Genomic DNA, 14,818 nt, shown 5'->3' with positions numbered 1-14,818 from the left:
TCTGTTTATTTTTTTATTTTTAAAATTTTATTTCTTTTGCCTTTTTTTTTTTTTTTGAGATGGAGTTTCGCTCTTGTTACCCAGGCTGGAGTGCAATGGCGTGATCTCGGCTCACCGCAACCTCCGCCTCCTGGGTTCAGGCAATTCTCCTGCCTCAGCCTCCTGAGTAGCTGGGATTACAGGCACGCACCACCGTGCCCAGCTAATTTTTTGTATTTTTAGTAGAGACGGGGTTCACCATGTTGACCAGGATGGTCTCGATCTCTTGACCTCGTGATCCACCCGCCTCGGCCTCCCAAAGTGCTGGGATTACAGGCGTGAGCCACCGTGCCCGGCCCTCTTTTGCTTTTTAAAGTATTTTTATATTTCTTTTTCTTTTTTCATTTTGCTCACCTGCAACTGTCTTAATCGAGTTATATCTATTTATTTTTTAATGTATACAAAGAAACCACATTGTTTACACTGTTCTGTCTTATGTTTTCACACATATTTTTCAGATCTTTTTATATCCGTATGTGTAGCCCCACCTAAGTAGTTACATGCTTGGGTACCCATATCATAGTTTGTGTAGCCAGTCCTTTGGTTCGTTTTCATTTCCCATTACAAAAGACCACAGGATATAACCTTGTACAAAATTTATCTTAGCAAACTTCTATGATTCTATTAGCTTTTACCTCAGAATTTTAAGCCTGAACTATCATCTTTCTTTGTCTCTTATTTTCTGTCTTTAAACATTTACCTGTTGTGAAGTGACAAATGGCCTAGAGCTGTGAGAGCAAATGGACATCTCCTCCTGAACTCTGAGAAGGTAAGGCTTATTGCATCTTGAAAGTTTAAAATTCTGTGGAAGGCTTTTCAAATTTAGGTTATAGCACTTTTTTTTTTTTTTTAATGTGTGTAAGAAATAATGTTTCTGGGTATGGTGACTCATGCCTGTAATCCCAGAGCTTTGAGAGGCCAAGGTGGGAGGATCACTTGAGGCCAGGAGTTCAAGACCAGCCTGGACAATATAGTGAGTCCTCACTATATAGTGAGCTGCTACCAAAAAAATTAATAAATAAGAAATAATATGAATTAATCAGAGTTAAAAACCTTCTAATTAGCATATTTAGGACTAAGCATAAATTAATTTTTATCTTTAAAATTGAACAAGGGGAGTAGGTAGTATTAATTGAAGGGAGAGATAGGGAAAAGTTACCTATTTATAACACTTGTATTTAGAGTGGCAAAAGGTGACACAAATTTTTTTTGTGTTTTTAGTAAAGACAGAGTTTCATCATGTTGGCCAGGCTGGTCTCGAACTCCTGACCTTGAGATCTGCCTGCCTTGGCCTCCCAAAGTGCAGGGATTATAGGCATGAGCCACCAAGCCTGACTAGTTTTTTTTTTTTTTTTTTTTCTTTCACAAATTCACTTTTATTTGTTGACTTTTCATTAGTTTAAATCCTTGAGGGGTACAGCATCACTCAGATTCTGTGTCCAATAGGAATTTGGCATGAACCATGCTACTGTTCCTGTGGGCCCGAGTTACCTTTTCCCCAGATTACTCTGGTTTTGTTTGGTTTGCCACCAGGAGTTGCTGTATTGTTCTTTACTTTGTATACATAAGCACATCTCTCCCAAATAGAATTGTTTCATCTTGAGTATAAACACCTTAATTTTTTTTTTGTTTTTTGAGATGGAGTCTCGCACTGTCACCCAGGGTGGTGTGCAGTGGCGCGATCTTGGCTTGCTTCCACCTGTCTCCCAGGTTCAAGTGATTCTCCTGCCTCAGTCTCCTGAGTAGCTAGGATTACAGGTGCACACACCTGGCTAATTTTTTGTATTTTCAGTAGAGATGGAATTTCACTATGTTGGCCAGGCCGGTTGTGAACTTCTGACCTCGTGATCCACCTGCCTTGGCCTCCTAAAGTTCTGGGATTACAGGCATGAGCCACCGCTCCCAGCCAGCACCTTCAGTTTTACGAAGAGCTATGTGTTATAGAGACCCTGCTTGTAGCTAGCAAAAATGGCCTTGGATCACAGCCTTCCAGACATATTTCCTTTTAGAAGTCCTGTTTCCAGCAGGCCTCCACAGGATCCAAGCTGGCAGGAAGAGCTATTTTTCTTACTAATTTGAGAAAATGGTTTGGTGCTTTTTGTTTTATACTGTGACTGGCCACTAAATTAGTAGAAGGATAGAATTTTGGAGTCTGTAGGATTTTTAGGTGTCAGTTAATGCTCCTTCTCAAGCAGTATAGTAGTCATCTCTATGCTTCTACTGTTATTATCTCTACTGTTACTGTTAATAATATGTGTGTGTTTTTTTTTAAAACAGGCTTCATAGGACTTTATCTTATTAATCAATATCCTCAATAGGAAGTTCTGCAAACTTAGCAGATCCCTCACTTGCCTCTATGATACTTTTGTGCAAATTAGAGAAGGGCACCCCTCCTTGACTTAAAAGTTACAGTATTATTTATTTCTCATTAATAAAAATGGTAACAAATTGGATTTGTTAACAACCAGTGAATTTTGCTGTAACCAACTGAATAGTAATGACAGTATTAGTTGTCATAAATGTCTGTGTCATAATGAAAATAAGTTGTAGAGGGCCGGGTACGGTGGCTCATGCCTGTAATCCCAGCACTCAAACAGGAGTTTGAGACCAGCCTGGCCAACAGTGAAACTGTGTCTCTACTAAAAATACAAAAAAATTAGCCGGACATGGTGGTGGGCACCTGTAATCCCAGCTGCTCAGGAGGCTGAGGCAGGAGAACCACTTGAAACTGAGAGACAGAGGTTTCAGTGAGCTGAGAATGCGCCATTGCACTCCAGCCTGGGCAACAAGAGTGAAACTCTGTCTCAAAAAAAAAAAAGAAAGAAAGAAAATAGTTGTAGGTTTAAACAAATGGCAGATGATATAAATTGCATTATGTAATATCAGACTGAGCCTGTGCCGTAATATTGAAAGGTAATTAAAAAATTCCTTCAAGATGATCTATATATTAGACTGAAAAACTGCTATTTAGAAGCACAGGTGATTTTAATATATTTTGTTAGATCAACAAGGAACTTGATTATTGAACTCATTTCTTCTTTGTTTAAGTCAAAGAGGAACAATGTATATATTATTCCTCTTAGAACATGACACTTTCTTTGGTCTGTCTGAACGTTGTTGTACTATATTGATTTTATTAGAACAAGATATGTATTGCCATGTAGTATAATAGAAAACTGATACAGTCATCATTTCCTTTTGACATCAGCATTTTGAAACAATAAAGATTGCTAGACTGTGAGCAGCCCCTCTTCAGATGCATTGCCCTTAGGCAGAGCACAACTTGAACAACCGATTATTGTGACCCTAATTAATGATAGGAGGGTTCCTAAAATTCTAACTCCAACCTCATGAGCTGGTCCATTCCATTTCAGAATGATTCTAATTTCTGTAAAGCTCTTCCTTAGGTAACCAGCTGGTGTTCCAGAGTTATAGTAGAGTCATTACACATGTCTAACCCAATTACCAGGAGAGAGTATAGGCTAAACCACAGTGGACTGAGTCTGAGTCTGGAGGTCCTCTTCTAGCTGTGTCACTGATAGCTGAGTAACCCAAACAAGTCACTTTATTGGCTGAACTTCAGTTTTGACCTCTCTAAAATTAATGTAATATATCTTTTCCTTTCTGTATTTCAAATTCCTTTGTTTTTATCTGGTCATGACCAACCTAATTAATTTTATTTGGTTGATTTGTTTTATTTTATTTATGTTACTATTATTAATGCTTGATCACTGACTCTTTCAGATGTCAAAATCCACAGGTAACTTCCTCACTTTGACCCAAGCTATTGACAAATTTTCAGCAGATGGTGAGTAAACATTTTTCTTTTTGCTGTTCCATAGGGTCCAGCTCTCCTTATAGAAGACAAGTTAAAATTGGTGTTTTAATTTTACTTTCTGTTTTGCTTTTTAACAAAATTAAAAAATATTAATGTTTCCTTTGTGGATGAACAACATAATACTTAAAATATAAGAATTGCTGACATGATATCTTCAGGAACAAATCACGTGGAAGTGACTTTTAGTCTTCTTTTAATGAACTCACTATCATTGCTAAGATTCAAGACTTGTTTTGTAAAGATGTTGAGCATGTAGAAGCTTTTCCAAGATACTTCCTCCGTATTTTATATTCCATTCTTTTTAACTGAGACAGAGTCTCACTCTGACCCAGACTGGAGTGCAGTGGCACGATCTTGTCTCACTGCAACCTCTGTCTCTTGGGTTCCAGTGATTCTCGTGCCTCAGCCACTCAGGTAGCTGGGATTACAGGCATGTGCCTGCACGCTTGGCTAATTTTTTTATTTTAGAGACGGGGTTTCGCCATGTTGACTAGGCTGGTCTTGAACTCCTGGTCTCAAGTGATCTACCCGCCTTGACCTTCCAAAGAGCTGGGATTATAGGCATGAGCCACCATGGCTTGGCCTGTATTTGGTATTCCTAAAGGTGTCTTGAACCCAGGAACATTCATTTTTTTTTTTTTTGCCTAGCCTCAGTCCTGTTATATTTTTTTATTACTTTGTCAAGAGAAGAAATGCACTGTGCTGAAGGAACCATTAATTTCTTGTGTAACTAGTCATTGGTCATCATGGTACTTCTTTTTATTGATCACAGCTAACGCAGTTTGTGTTCTCAGTATTTTGACTGGACACCAAAGCCAATGGCAGAAAGAACCGTATCCAAATACTATAGTTAGTCTGTTTCTTACAAGATATATAAGCAATTATGAAACTACTTTATGTATATATTAGGATTGAATAAATAAGTAAACAGGTAGATAATAAGAACCTCTGCCTCACAGAGCTCACTATCAGAAAAAGAAGCTGTAAATAGGTAAAGAGAGAATGCTAGAATGAGCCCTATGGGGTTGGATTGGATTTGGTGATAAAAGTATGAGCTTATGATTTTTATTTTGTGTATAGATATATAGATATAAAAATAGACATAGATATGTGTATGTATGGGCTAGTATACAAATATGAATTGTTAAGTGAAAAAGACAAAGGGTAGAACTTGAATGTTCTGATTGGACACCAAAGCTAAAGACAGAAAGAACTACATAATGAATTCCCTCTTTTTTTTTTTTTTTTAAGCAATATAGTGTTCCATTATAGGGATGTCCTAAGGTTTAATTGATGGACATTTAGTTTTTGTTTTTTTTTCCAATATTTTAGAATGGAAGATTTTGGTAGTACTAAGAGGTGAGATTTGAAAAAGTAAAGTTTTATTAGTGGTAAACTTGTAAGAACCTAGTTTTAAAACTCAGAAAAATTCATATGCATTTGTACATATAAGGTACCAGTATGTATTCTTATGCATTAAAATATATTATGCTACCTCTAAATGAGGCTGAGATGTTAAGAAAACCACAAAGAAATGTATATCTATATCTATCCCCAGTTTATCATTTTCTGTCTCTGCCTCATTAAAGATCACTTTATCTCATTAACTAAACATGCCTGAGAAGAAACATAATGGTGCTAAGCAGATGCAAATCAATATAGATGGTTCGAATATTTTAACATCACAGTTAGGGATGCTACCTTTTGGTGATTTTAATTTTTGTTTTTGATCTGGGACAGTCCTTTAAAGCATTTGTTAATTTATATATGGACTTTGCAGTGTGTCCAGCTGGACACATAGGACGCAATTGATACACAATAACCATATTTTTAATTCATTGACTTTTTTTTTCTTCTTCCAGGAATGCGTTTGGCTCTGGCTGATGCTGGTGACACTGTAGAAGATGCCAACTTTGTGGAAGCCATGGCAGATGCAGGTATTCTTCGTCTGTACACCTGGGTAGAATGGGTGAAAGAAATGGTTGCCAACTGGGACAGCCTAAGAAGTGGTCCTGCTGACACTTTCAATGACAGAGTTTTTGCCAGGTAATCTGTAGATCCCAATCATTTTGTGTTTTAGAGTTACTTAGTCCTGGTGCATTTTTAAGTTTTCTTTTTCTTTTTTCAAAAAATAAATTAATGATAATAATAGCTAGTATTCATTGAAGGCTTACTTGTGCCAGGTACTATGCTAAGTATTTTGTGTACGTTATCTGACTTTAGCCTCAAAGCAACCTTATATAATATAGATATAATTAGCTCTGTTTTATAAATAAAGAAACTGAAGCTTAGAACATTAAGTATTTCCTTGCATGCTTAAAAGCTAGTAGTTGCAAACTTGGGATATGAACTTGCTTCTGTGTGTCTTGAAAACCTGTTCTCATAACCATTTTGCTATGCTGTCTTGCTTTAGAACAGGGCAAAATGGTTAAAGGAAAAGTAGATTAAAAGAAAAGTGTAACTATTTTTGGAGTCATCCTAAGCAATGGTATTACAAAGATAATAAGACATGATTCTTCCTTATTGTCTAGAAAGAGAGACAAATACTCAATCAGTTTCTTTCTTTCTTTTTTTTTTCCCCCAATCAGTTTCTAAGTGCAATGATAGAGATAAGGAGAATTCAGAGATGTCATGTGAATTCTGGGTTTCTTGAAATATAAACAATGTTTTCAGGGAGAAGAGAAAGTGGGGATAAGCCATGGAAAGGGTCTGATATTTATTTGAAGTACATTATCTCTTGGGCAGAGGTAGGCGATGAAACAGGTTGGGGCCAGATTAGGCCAAATTAAGAAGGACCTGGATTGGTATGAGAATTTTTTTTTCTAATATCCAGTATTAGTTATTGTAAATGCAACAATTAAAACCTGACTATGGCCAGGCACTGTAGCGCACACCTGTAAACCAGGCACTTTGAGAGGCTGAGATGGGAGGATTGCTTGTGCCCAGGAGTTCGAGACCAGCCTGGGCAACAAAGCAAGATTCTGTCTCTACCAAAAAAAAAAAAAAAAAAATTAGCTGAGTATGCCTATAGTCCTATTATTTGGGAGGCTGAGGTGAGAAGATCCTTTGAGCCTAGGAGTTCAAGGCTACAGTGAGCCGTGTTCATGCCACTGTACTCTACTGGGTGACAGAGAGAGACCCTGTCTCAAAAAAAACACTAAAAACCTCAAACCTGGCTACAGCCTTAGTTAAGCTATTTTCACATTGCATTTTGGGCTTTGTAAGAATATAGTGTCCATCAATAAATTTTTAAACAAGCATCATTTACTATGTCATAAACAGGAGCCCTAAGCAGTGTCAGATCTCAATACTTAAGGATGCAGAGAGAATAGAGACTGCCATAGTCTGTTTTAAGGAATGCAAAGGTGGTGTTGTGATGAGCAGTTTTACATGTTTTGGACATTGTTCTCATTTTACTGCTTATTTGTATATGCAGCAGTTTTGTATACCTATGTATAAGTGCCTTTAAACTCAATAACCTTTTTTTCCCTTTATTCACTAGTGAATTGAATGCAGGAATTATAAAAACAGATCAAAACTATGAAAAGATGATGTTTAAAGAAGCTTTGAAAACAGGATTTTTTGAGTTTCAGGTAGGCTGTTGATTCTTTTGGTAGCTATAAAACATGTCAATGTGAATGTTATGTATTTTCCTCCTTTTATCTTCCTGCTATAGCATAATTACTTGCCTAAAGTGTAGACTATGAAAGTCCTGCCAGAAAACTAAAATTCTTAAATAAATTGTGATTTTAGCTTATTTTCTTTGGTATTTTTTCTGTTGTGTTCACTTAATATAAATAATTCTGCTCCTAGTTAAGCCATGAACATCAATATAAAGAAGATTAGATCTAAAATTCAGCTATACTTTCCAGGAAAACATTTCAAAATTGATAAAAACTAAGGCAAAATTGCAATTAATTGTCATTAGTTTGAGAGCAAGTGTTTTCTGAGGTTTTCCACAAGGTGTCAGTATTTCCTCAAGTTTGGCATTTAAAGTGCTTAAAGTAAAAATGTAGCTTTACTCAATGAGCTATGTAAAAGATCAAATTGAGATTTATATAACTTGGTTTTCAGAGATGTGGTTAAATAAGGATAAATGCTGAGCATAGCAATGTGTTGTATTTATAGTCTTTTTTATATTTAATATTCTATATGCTGCTAAGAGCCGTTTTAATATACAGTTAAAAAAGTTGTTCAGCTTTTATGTCTCAGTTACAAACTGTCTGTAAAAAAATTCTTATTTTGAAAATTATTAGTATAAAACTGCCATGTACTTTGGACAAAGATAAATACTTGCAAATTCTTAAAGTAAAACCTTTACAGTAATTTGTTAGGGATTTTTTTTTTTTTTGATACAGAGTGTTGCTCCATCACCAGGTGCCAGGCTAGAGTGCAGTGGCACGATCTCAGCTCACTGCAGCCTCCGCCTCCCAGGTTCAAGCAATACTCCTGCCTCAGCCTCCAGAGTGACTGGGACTACAGGCACACGCCACCACGCCCAGCTAATTTTTGTATTTTTGGTAGAGATGGGGTTTCACCATGTTGGCCATGATGGTCTCGATCTCTTGACCTTGTGATCCACCCGCCTCGGCCTCCCAAAGTGGTGGGATTACAGGCGTGAGCCACTGCGCCTGGCCTTTGTTATGGATTTTTAAAAGACTAGAAACTTAAAAATATATCAAAACTGGCCATGCAGGGACTCACACCTGTAATCCCAGCACTTTGGGAGGCCAAGGTGGGTGGATTACAAGGTCAGGAGATCAAGACCATCCTGGCCAACATGGTGAAACCCTGTCTCTACTAAAAATACCAAAATTACCTGGGCATGGTGGCGCATGCCTGTAATCCCCGCTACTCTGGAGGCTGAGGCACAAGAATTGCTTGAACCCAGGAGGCGGAGATTGCAGTGAGCCGAGATCGTGCCACTGCACTCCAGCCTGGCAACAGAGTGAGACTCTGTCTCACACACACACACACAAATATTAAAACCAAGATACTGAAAATTTAAAAAAATTTTTATTTTAAAGAAGGTGAGGGAAATGGTAAATAATTTCAAATTTTACAGGCCGCAAAAGATAAGTACCGTGAATTGGCTGTGGAAGGGATGCACAGAGAACTTGTGTTCCGGTTTATTGAAGTTCAGACACTTCTCCTGACTCCATTCTGTCCACATTTGTGTGAGCACATCTGGACACTCCTGGGAAAGGTACCTTTATGCATTTAAAATGTTTTGAGTGGCTTTGATTTTGGCTTCATTAAGTAAATGTGCTAATATTGTTACTTAAGAGAGAAAGTCTGAAAGTGACTAATTCAAGAATAGTGCTGGATTCAGCATCATAATTGTGACAGGTTAAACCAGAGCTATCTCCTATTCAGATGGGTATATATGTGCCCTTATTTATATACACACAGTGTATACATATTTTTAAAAGGTGAAAATATTGAGAAAGATATAAACAACTGTTATGAGCTGCTTATAAACAGAGATATAGGTGTATATTTGCATAAATATTCTTGTTTTATATAAAACTTCTGGCATACATAGGACTTAATATTCAGAGATGTTGTATTAGCATTCTTACTGTGAATATAAATTCAGTTATTTCTCCTAGGCTTGCAGATAAATAGATTGGCTGGTTTAGTAACTACTTTCCAACCTTATTAGCTGGGTTCTTTTGTATTTTTAATGCATGAACAATGCAGAAATGTGCTCATGATCTATATACCAAATAGCCATACTTGAATACTGGATGTATTAACAGGATAAAAACTGAGTGTATGCATAATTTATATAATAATGATTAATTTTAGGCAAATTAGCATTACATAATTTTCTTTGAAAGTGAGCATATGTGTGTGGGTATTAATATGCTTGTACAAATGGATGCTAATTAAGAATGTAGTCAGACTTCACAGCTTGAATTCTAGGGAACATTAGATCAGGGGCTGTGGAAGTATGCTATGTGTAGTCAAGTTTGAACTTTGAGCACACAATTACAGATGGTATCCTTGGTATGAAACTATAATCAAGAACCATAAAATAGTTATATTGTCTAATCTCACTGAACTTTTTTTCATTTTTCTTTTTTTAAAAGCCCGACTCAATTATGAATGCTTCATGGCCTGTGGCAGGTCCTGTGGATGAAGTTTTAATACGCTCCTCACAGTATCTCATGGAAGTAACACATGACCTTAGACTACGACTCAAGAACTATATGATGCCAGCTAAAGGGAAGGTAAAGTTTTTTTTTAAAGCTCATTCCTTAAAAGTTATTGATCAGATAACACTTAACAGTAATGAAAGTTAAAAAGATTTTCATTAATGGTGAAGACAGTGGTGGTGTATATTGGGGGAGGGTTCTTCTCATTTTTGGTTTATATAAAAGCTACTGAATGTTTTTCTTTCTTTTACCACCTAGAAGACTGACAAACAGCCCCTGCAGAAGCCCTCACATTGCACCATCTATGTGGCGAAGACCTATCCACCTTGGCAACATACCGCCCTGTCTGTTCTACGTAAACACTTTGAGGTGATGCTCTCAGTAGACTCCCCCTTCCGCCACCCTCAACACTGTTGTATGCTGTCTATGTTGTTTTTGTTTTTAGGATGTTGGCAATGTCTGGGCGAAGAAAGATAGTCAGCTTTGTTTCATTTCCTATAGGAAGAGAGCATACTTTATTACTCTTGGTGGCTCTTAAATGTACATTGAGGAAAAGCTGCTGTTTTTCTGTTATTTCTGAAATGTTCATACAAAAATACATTGGATCTAGTTGACTGTAATCAGAAGAAGTGGGGGTTTTCATATGCGTAGTTGAAATGTTGAAACAAAAGGACAGCGTTTGCCTTTGGAATTTGTTGTAACTTGAGGGAGTCATTCATTAAATGTATTCATTCATTAAATTATTTCAAACCATAACCTTGTTTATTGTTTGGCAAAAAGTGAAGCTTTGTTCTTGAGTACTTTAAATGTCGTTCAGTTTGATAATTACCAATAGAAATGCAGAGCTTGTAGACATTTTTGGCTGTGCCAGGTAATGATAATCCTATTTAAAGGGAACTCAATAACTTAAGTTTTCGTTAAAGAAAAAAAATCTGTTTTTCTTCTACATTAAAAATGTGGAAACAAAGTATGTGTTGTGGACTTTGGCTTTTTTGCTTAGGGGTTATTGAACAGTTATTACTAGATGCAGACCACTAAGGTGCACTTAAAAGTGAGAGATGAAATAGGAGGGATACAAAATAGGAGGGATAGTGGTCAAAACGTAAAGCAGAAACATAAAGGAAAAATGCTTAGCTTTGATTTTCTAGACTGTTATTGAAATTTTGCTTCAATACTTTTCATAGTTAATTAAGAAATGCTAAGAAAAGCTGCTTTTACATTTGTAAAATTTGATAGAAAGAGAAGAGCAAATGTTTTTGTATTCCTCGTGAGTCATTTTATGGAGAATTGCTTCAACCTTTGATTATGTATGATAGAAATACAAGGTGGCCTTTAGAATCAGCTTGCAGATTTTGAATTAAGGTAAATAAAAGATAAAACTACTTTGGTTGGTAGAAAAGTAAAACTGCCTCAGTGAAATATATATTCATACCAGCAATTTCAAGGAAGCAATGAAAAAATCCAAATAGAGTATGTAATGTTCTAGGTATTAAAAAATCTATCACCTCTGTTCTTTTTGACGTTGTATTTTTACTTGGTGTTCATTGGCTAGATAATTGAAAACAATGGTATCTTTTGGCATTAGCAGCCTTCTTTTAGATTTTTGTATGTTTTCATCCATAAGAATGAAAAGAATGTTTATTTATAATCACAAAGTGTTTTTATGTTGAATATAGCATCTTTTTGGTGATGTAAGGCAAAGGAGTGTTTCCCACCCTTTTTCTTTTTTATCTGTTTCAGAGGAATATATTGACAAATAGAATATTTTTTTCCTATGTACTTCAGTAAAGGTTAGAATTGAAAGTAAATAGATTATTTGAAAATATGTTTGTTTTCATTTAGATTCATTACCAACCCTTGGTTTTATAATAAGGAGAAAATAAGTCACCCAAAACTTTGAAAAGACTGCTTACTTTGTTTCTCACTCTTTTGAGGGGACAAATATTTGTAGAAAGAATGAATTTAGATTCATTTAAAGCACACTTGGATTGTACTCATTAGTGATATATGATAGACATTTATTTTTGAGTAGATAGAAATTATATTTTTAACAGGTCAATAGCTAGGGATTCTTTTCACAATTGTGGTAATAATTTATAAGGAAGAGTGTCCAAAAGCAGACATTATATAAACTTCTATGATAGTTGTGTAGTTTTTTTATTTTAATATGACTAATGAAATGCTTTTAGAAGTTTGAAAACAAACAAGTTTTTATAAGACCATTTAGTTTCTGAACAGGAGAAATATTCAACACAAATCACTTCTTTTTCTCCTTTAAACTAAAAAGTATGTGTCGTCAATTTGTAGGGAATAGGAGACTTCCTTCTGCATTGTTCATTCAACTTTCACTTCCCCATGATGCTAGGGCTGGACACTTTTCTGCTGTTCTCTGAAGAGACTGATAGAGGCCACCATTCTATCCCTGACAGACTATAGTCACATCTATTATTCTGCCTTATTCTTGAGACTTTTTTTTCTACATTATTCTCCCTCTTTCTTTTTTTTAGGCCAATAATGGAAAACTGCCTGATAACAAAGTCATTGCTAGTGAACTAGGCAGTCTGCCAGAACTGAAGAAATATATGAAGAAAGTCATGCCATTTGTTGCCATGATTAAGGTAAGCTGTGGACCTTATGCAGCTGTGACCACATGAGTAATGGTTAGATAGGACAATAGAAGGATGGGGAAAAGCCTTGAACATAGTCTCCTGCCAGAAATCTGCGAAAATAGCACTTTTCAATCAATGGTTTTGAGAAATGAGCTATCAGATTTTTGATTTACTTGTGGAATTGCTGAGTATGTGAAAATTATATATTATGGAAGAAAAATTGGTTTAGAATTGCTGCACTGAACTATTCCCTTCATATTCTACCTTCCCTTCTTTCAAGTTTGGGAAAGAAACATATTCTTCTGGCTTACATTAGGCTTATAGTGGCATACATTTCCTAGACCCTGTTCCTGGAACCAGGATTTAATATTTGTGTAGGTATAGCTTAACAGGGTAAACGTAGATTATAGTAGTTAGACCAGGGTTTCTCAGCATAGCTCTATTGGTATTTGGACTAGATAGTTCTTGTGGGGCGCTTTCTTGTGCATTGTAGGATGTATAACAGTATCCCTGGCTTCTACTCGTTAGAAGCTGGTAGAACTCCCTTTCCTGCTAGTTATGACAATAGAAAATATCTCCAGACATTGTCAAATGTCCACTGGGGGCAGAATCACCTTCCACTGGCCCATCATTGAGAATTATTGGGTTAGACTCTTAGTTTTCTTCATATATGTAACTGATGTATTATTGGAATTTTTGACAAAAAGAAACTGAAAGAAGGCTTATATTGCTTAAGATCTCAGGTTATGGGGCCAGAAAAAATCTTGGTTGAAATTCTGTGTATCTATCGCTTCTTAGTTTTGCGACCTTGTACAAATCACTTCAATTTTCTGGGCCACGGGATTTTTCATCCATTAAATGAGGATACTATAGAACCTAACTTTAGGAGTGCTGTGAGGAGTAAATAATGTACCTTACACACTTAAATAGCACCAGTCAAGAAGTAGGCTCAGTAAATGTTGTTTAAAAATGCTAATTAGTATCTTCCAGCCTGCTAAGCATATCGTAGTTATTTGTGTATTGTCCTTTAATTCTTGTGTCTTCTTGGCTGCAGATGCCTCATGGAGACCAACCTCTTAATTTCTCCAATATTATAATAGATTGGTATTCTTGGAAAAACTTTTTTTTTTTTTTGAAGGAAAATTTGCAATGTTTTAATTATTTTTATTTACAGAAAACTCAGCAGTGTACATTTAACCCAGTTTTGTGACAAGTTCTTTAGCCTTTGCCTTTTCAAGCTTGGCGATGCAAGCCACAGACTTGGGACCCAGGACATTGCCTCCCCAGTGACGGTGGATCTCATCATATCTGTCATTGTAATTGGTGCGGATAGCTTCCACCAGCTTAGCCAAAGCACCTTTGTCTTCCGAGTTAACATGTGTGAAGGCGGCAGTGGTGCAGGTCTTCCTGTGGACTAGACGTCCGAGTCTTGCCTTCCCCTTGATAATGCAGTAAGGTACTCCCATTTTCCAACACAGGGCAGGCAAGAAGACAACCAGCTCAATGGGATCCACATCCTGTGCAATCACCACCAGCTGAGCTTTCTTGTTCTCCATCAAGGTGGTGACGGTGTTAACTCCTGCTCAAAGGACAGGTGGTCTCTTAGTGGGGAACGTCCCCTTTGCCAGCCGCTTTCTTCTAGGCTCGGGCCAACAGCCTCTGCTTCTTCTCTTGTTTTGTCTCTGGTCTATACTTGTGGGCCACCTTAAGCAGCTGAGTAGCTGTTTGGCGGTTCAGGTCCTGGGTGAACTGGTTAATTGCAGGGGGCACTTTCAGCCGCTTATAGAGGATGGCTCTCTGCCGCTGCAACCTGATATAGCGGGGCCATTTCACAAAGTGGGTGAGGTCTCTTTTGGGCTGGATGTCCTGTCCAATGCCAGAATTCTTAGGCCTTTTCTCAAATAGTGGATTCACCACTTTCTTGGCCTCCTGCTTCTTCACGACAGCAGGGACTGGAGCCACCTTCTTCCCCTTGACCTTCTTTCCTTTCGGCATCTTGGGTGGCGGGAAGAGCAGAAAAACTTTTTAATTCTCTTAGACCAAAGTCACTATTTGATCCTCAGGGTATTTTATGTTTCAGAAGTAATTTAGAGTCCTGGGTTGACCTACACCAATCAAGGTGTAATATAACTGCTGGTATGCTCATAGTTCATTGGTTCCCTAATGGCTAG

General features: G+C 36.9%; 1 protein-coding gene and 1 pseudogene across 5 annotated transcripts in view; one reads left to right on the top strand and one right to left on the bottom strand.

Annotated features, from left to right (window-relative positions):
* Nucleotides 1–14,818, top strand: part of LARS1 (leucyl-tRNA synthetase 1) — a 73,559-nt gene that overhangs the window by 46,170 nt on the left and 12,571 nt on the right. For 4 of the 5 annotated variants that reach the window (XM_064366475.1, XM_064366476.1, XM_064366479.1 and 1 more), the window contains 8 exons: nt 751–808; nt 3,784–3,847; nt 5,740–5,923; nt 7,380–7,470; nt 8,943–9,083; nt 9,973–10,113; nt 10,297–10,407; nt 12,546–12,656. In XM_064366475.1, coding sequence (XP_064222545.1) covers nt 751–808; nt 3,784–3,847; nt 5,740–5,923; nt 7,380–7,470; nt 8,943–9,083; nt 9,973–10,113; nt 10,297–10,407; nt 12,546–12,656 — 901 coding nt within the window. The remainder of the gene's footprint in view (nt 1–750; nt 809–3,783; nt 3,848–5,739; nt 5,924–7,379; nt 7,471–8,942; nt 9,084–9,972; nt 10,114–10,296; nt 10,408–12,545; nt 12,657–14,818) is intronic. The other variant, XM_064366477.1, reaches the window with a different exon arrangement.
* On the bottom strand, nt 13,784–14,642 carry LOC135270607 (large ribosomal subunit protein eL8-like; annotated as a pseudogene).

Source organism: Aotus nancymaae, unplaced genomic scaffold (assembly GCF_030222135.1).
Source record: "Aotus nancymaae isolate 86718 unplaced genomic scaffold, 86718_ANA_hifiasm-v0.15.2.pri h1tg000064l_1, whole genome shotgun sequence".
NCBI lineage: Eukaryota > Metazoa > Chordata > Mammalia > Primates > Aotidae > Aotus > Aotus nancymaae.
Note: the sequence above shows the minus strand (reverse complement) of the source record. Positions and strands in the feature narration are given on the sequence as shown.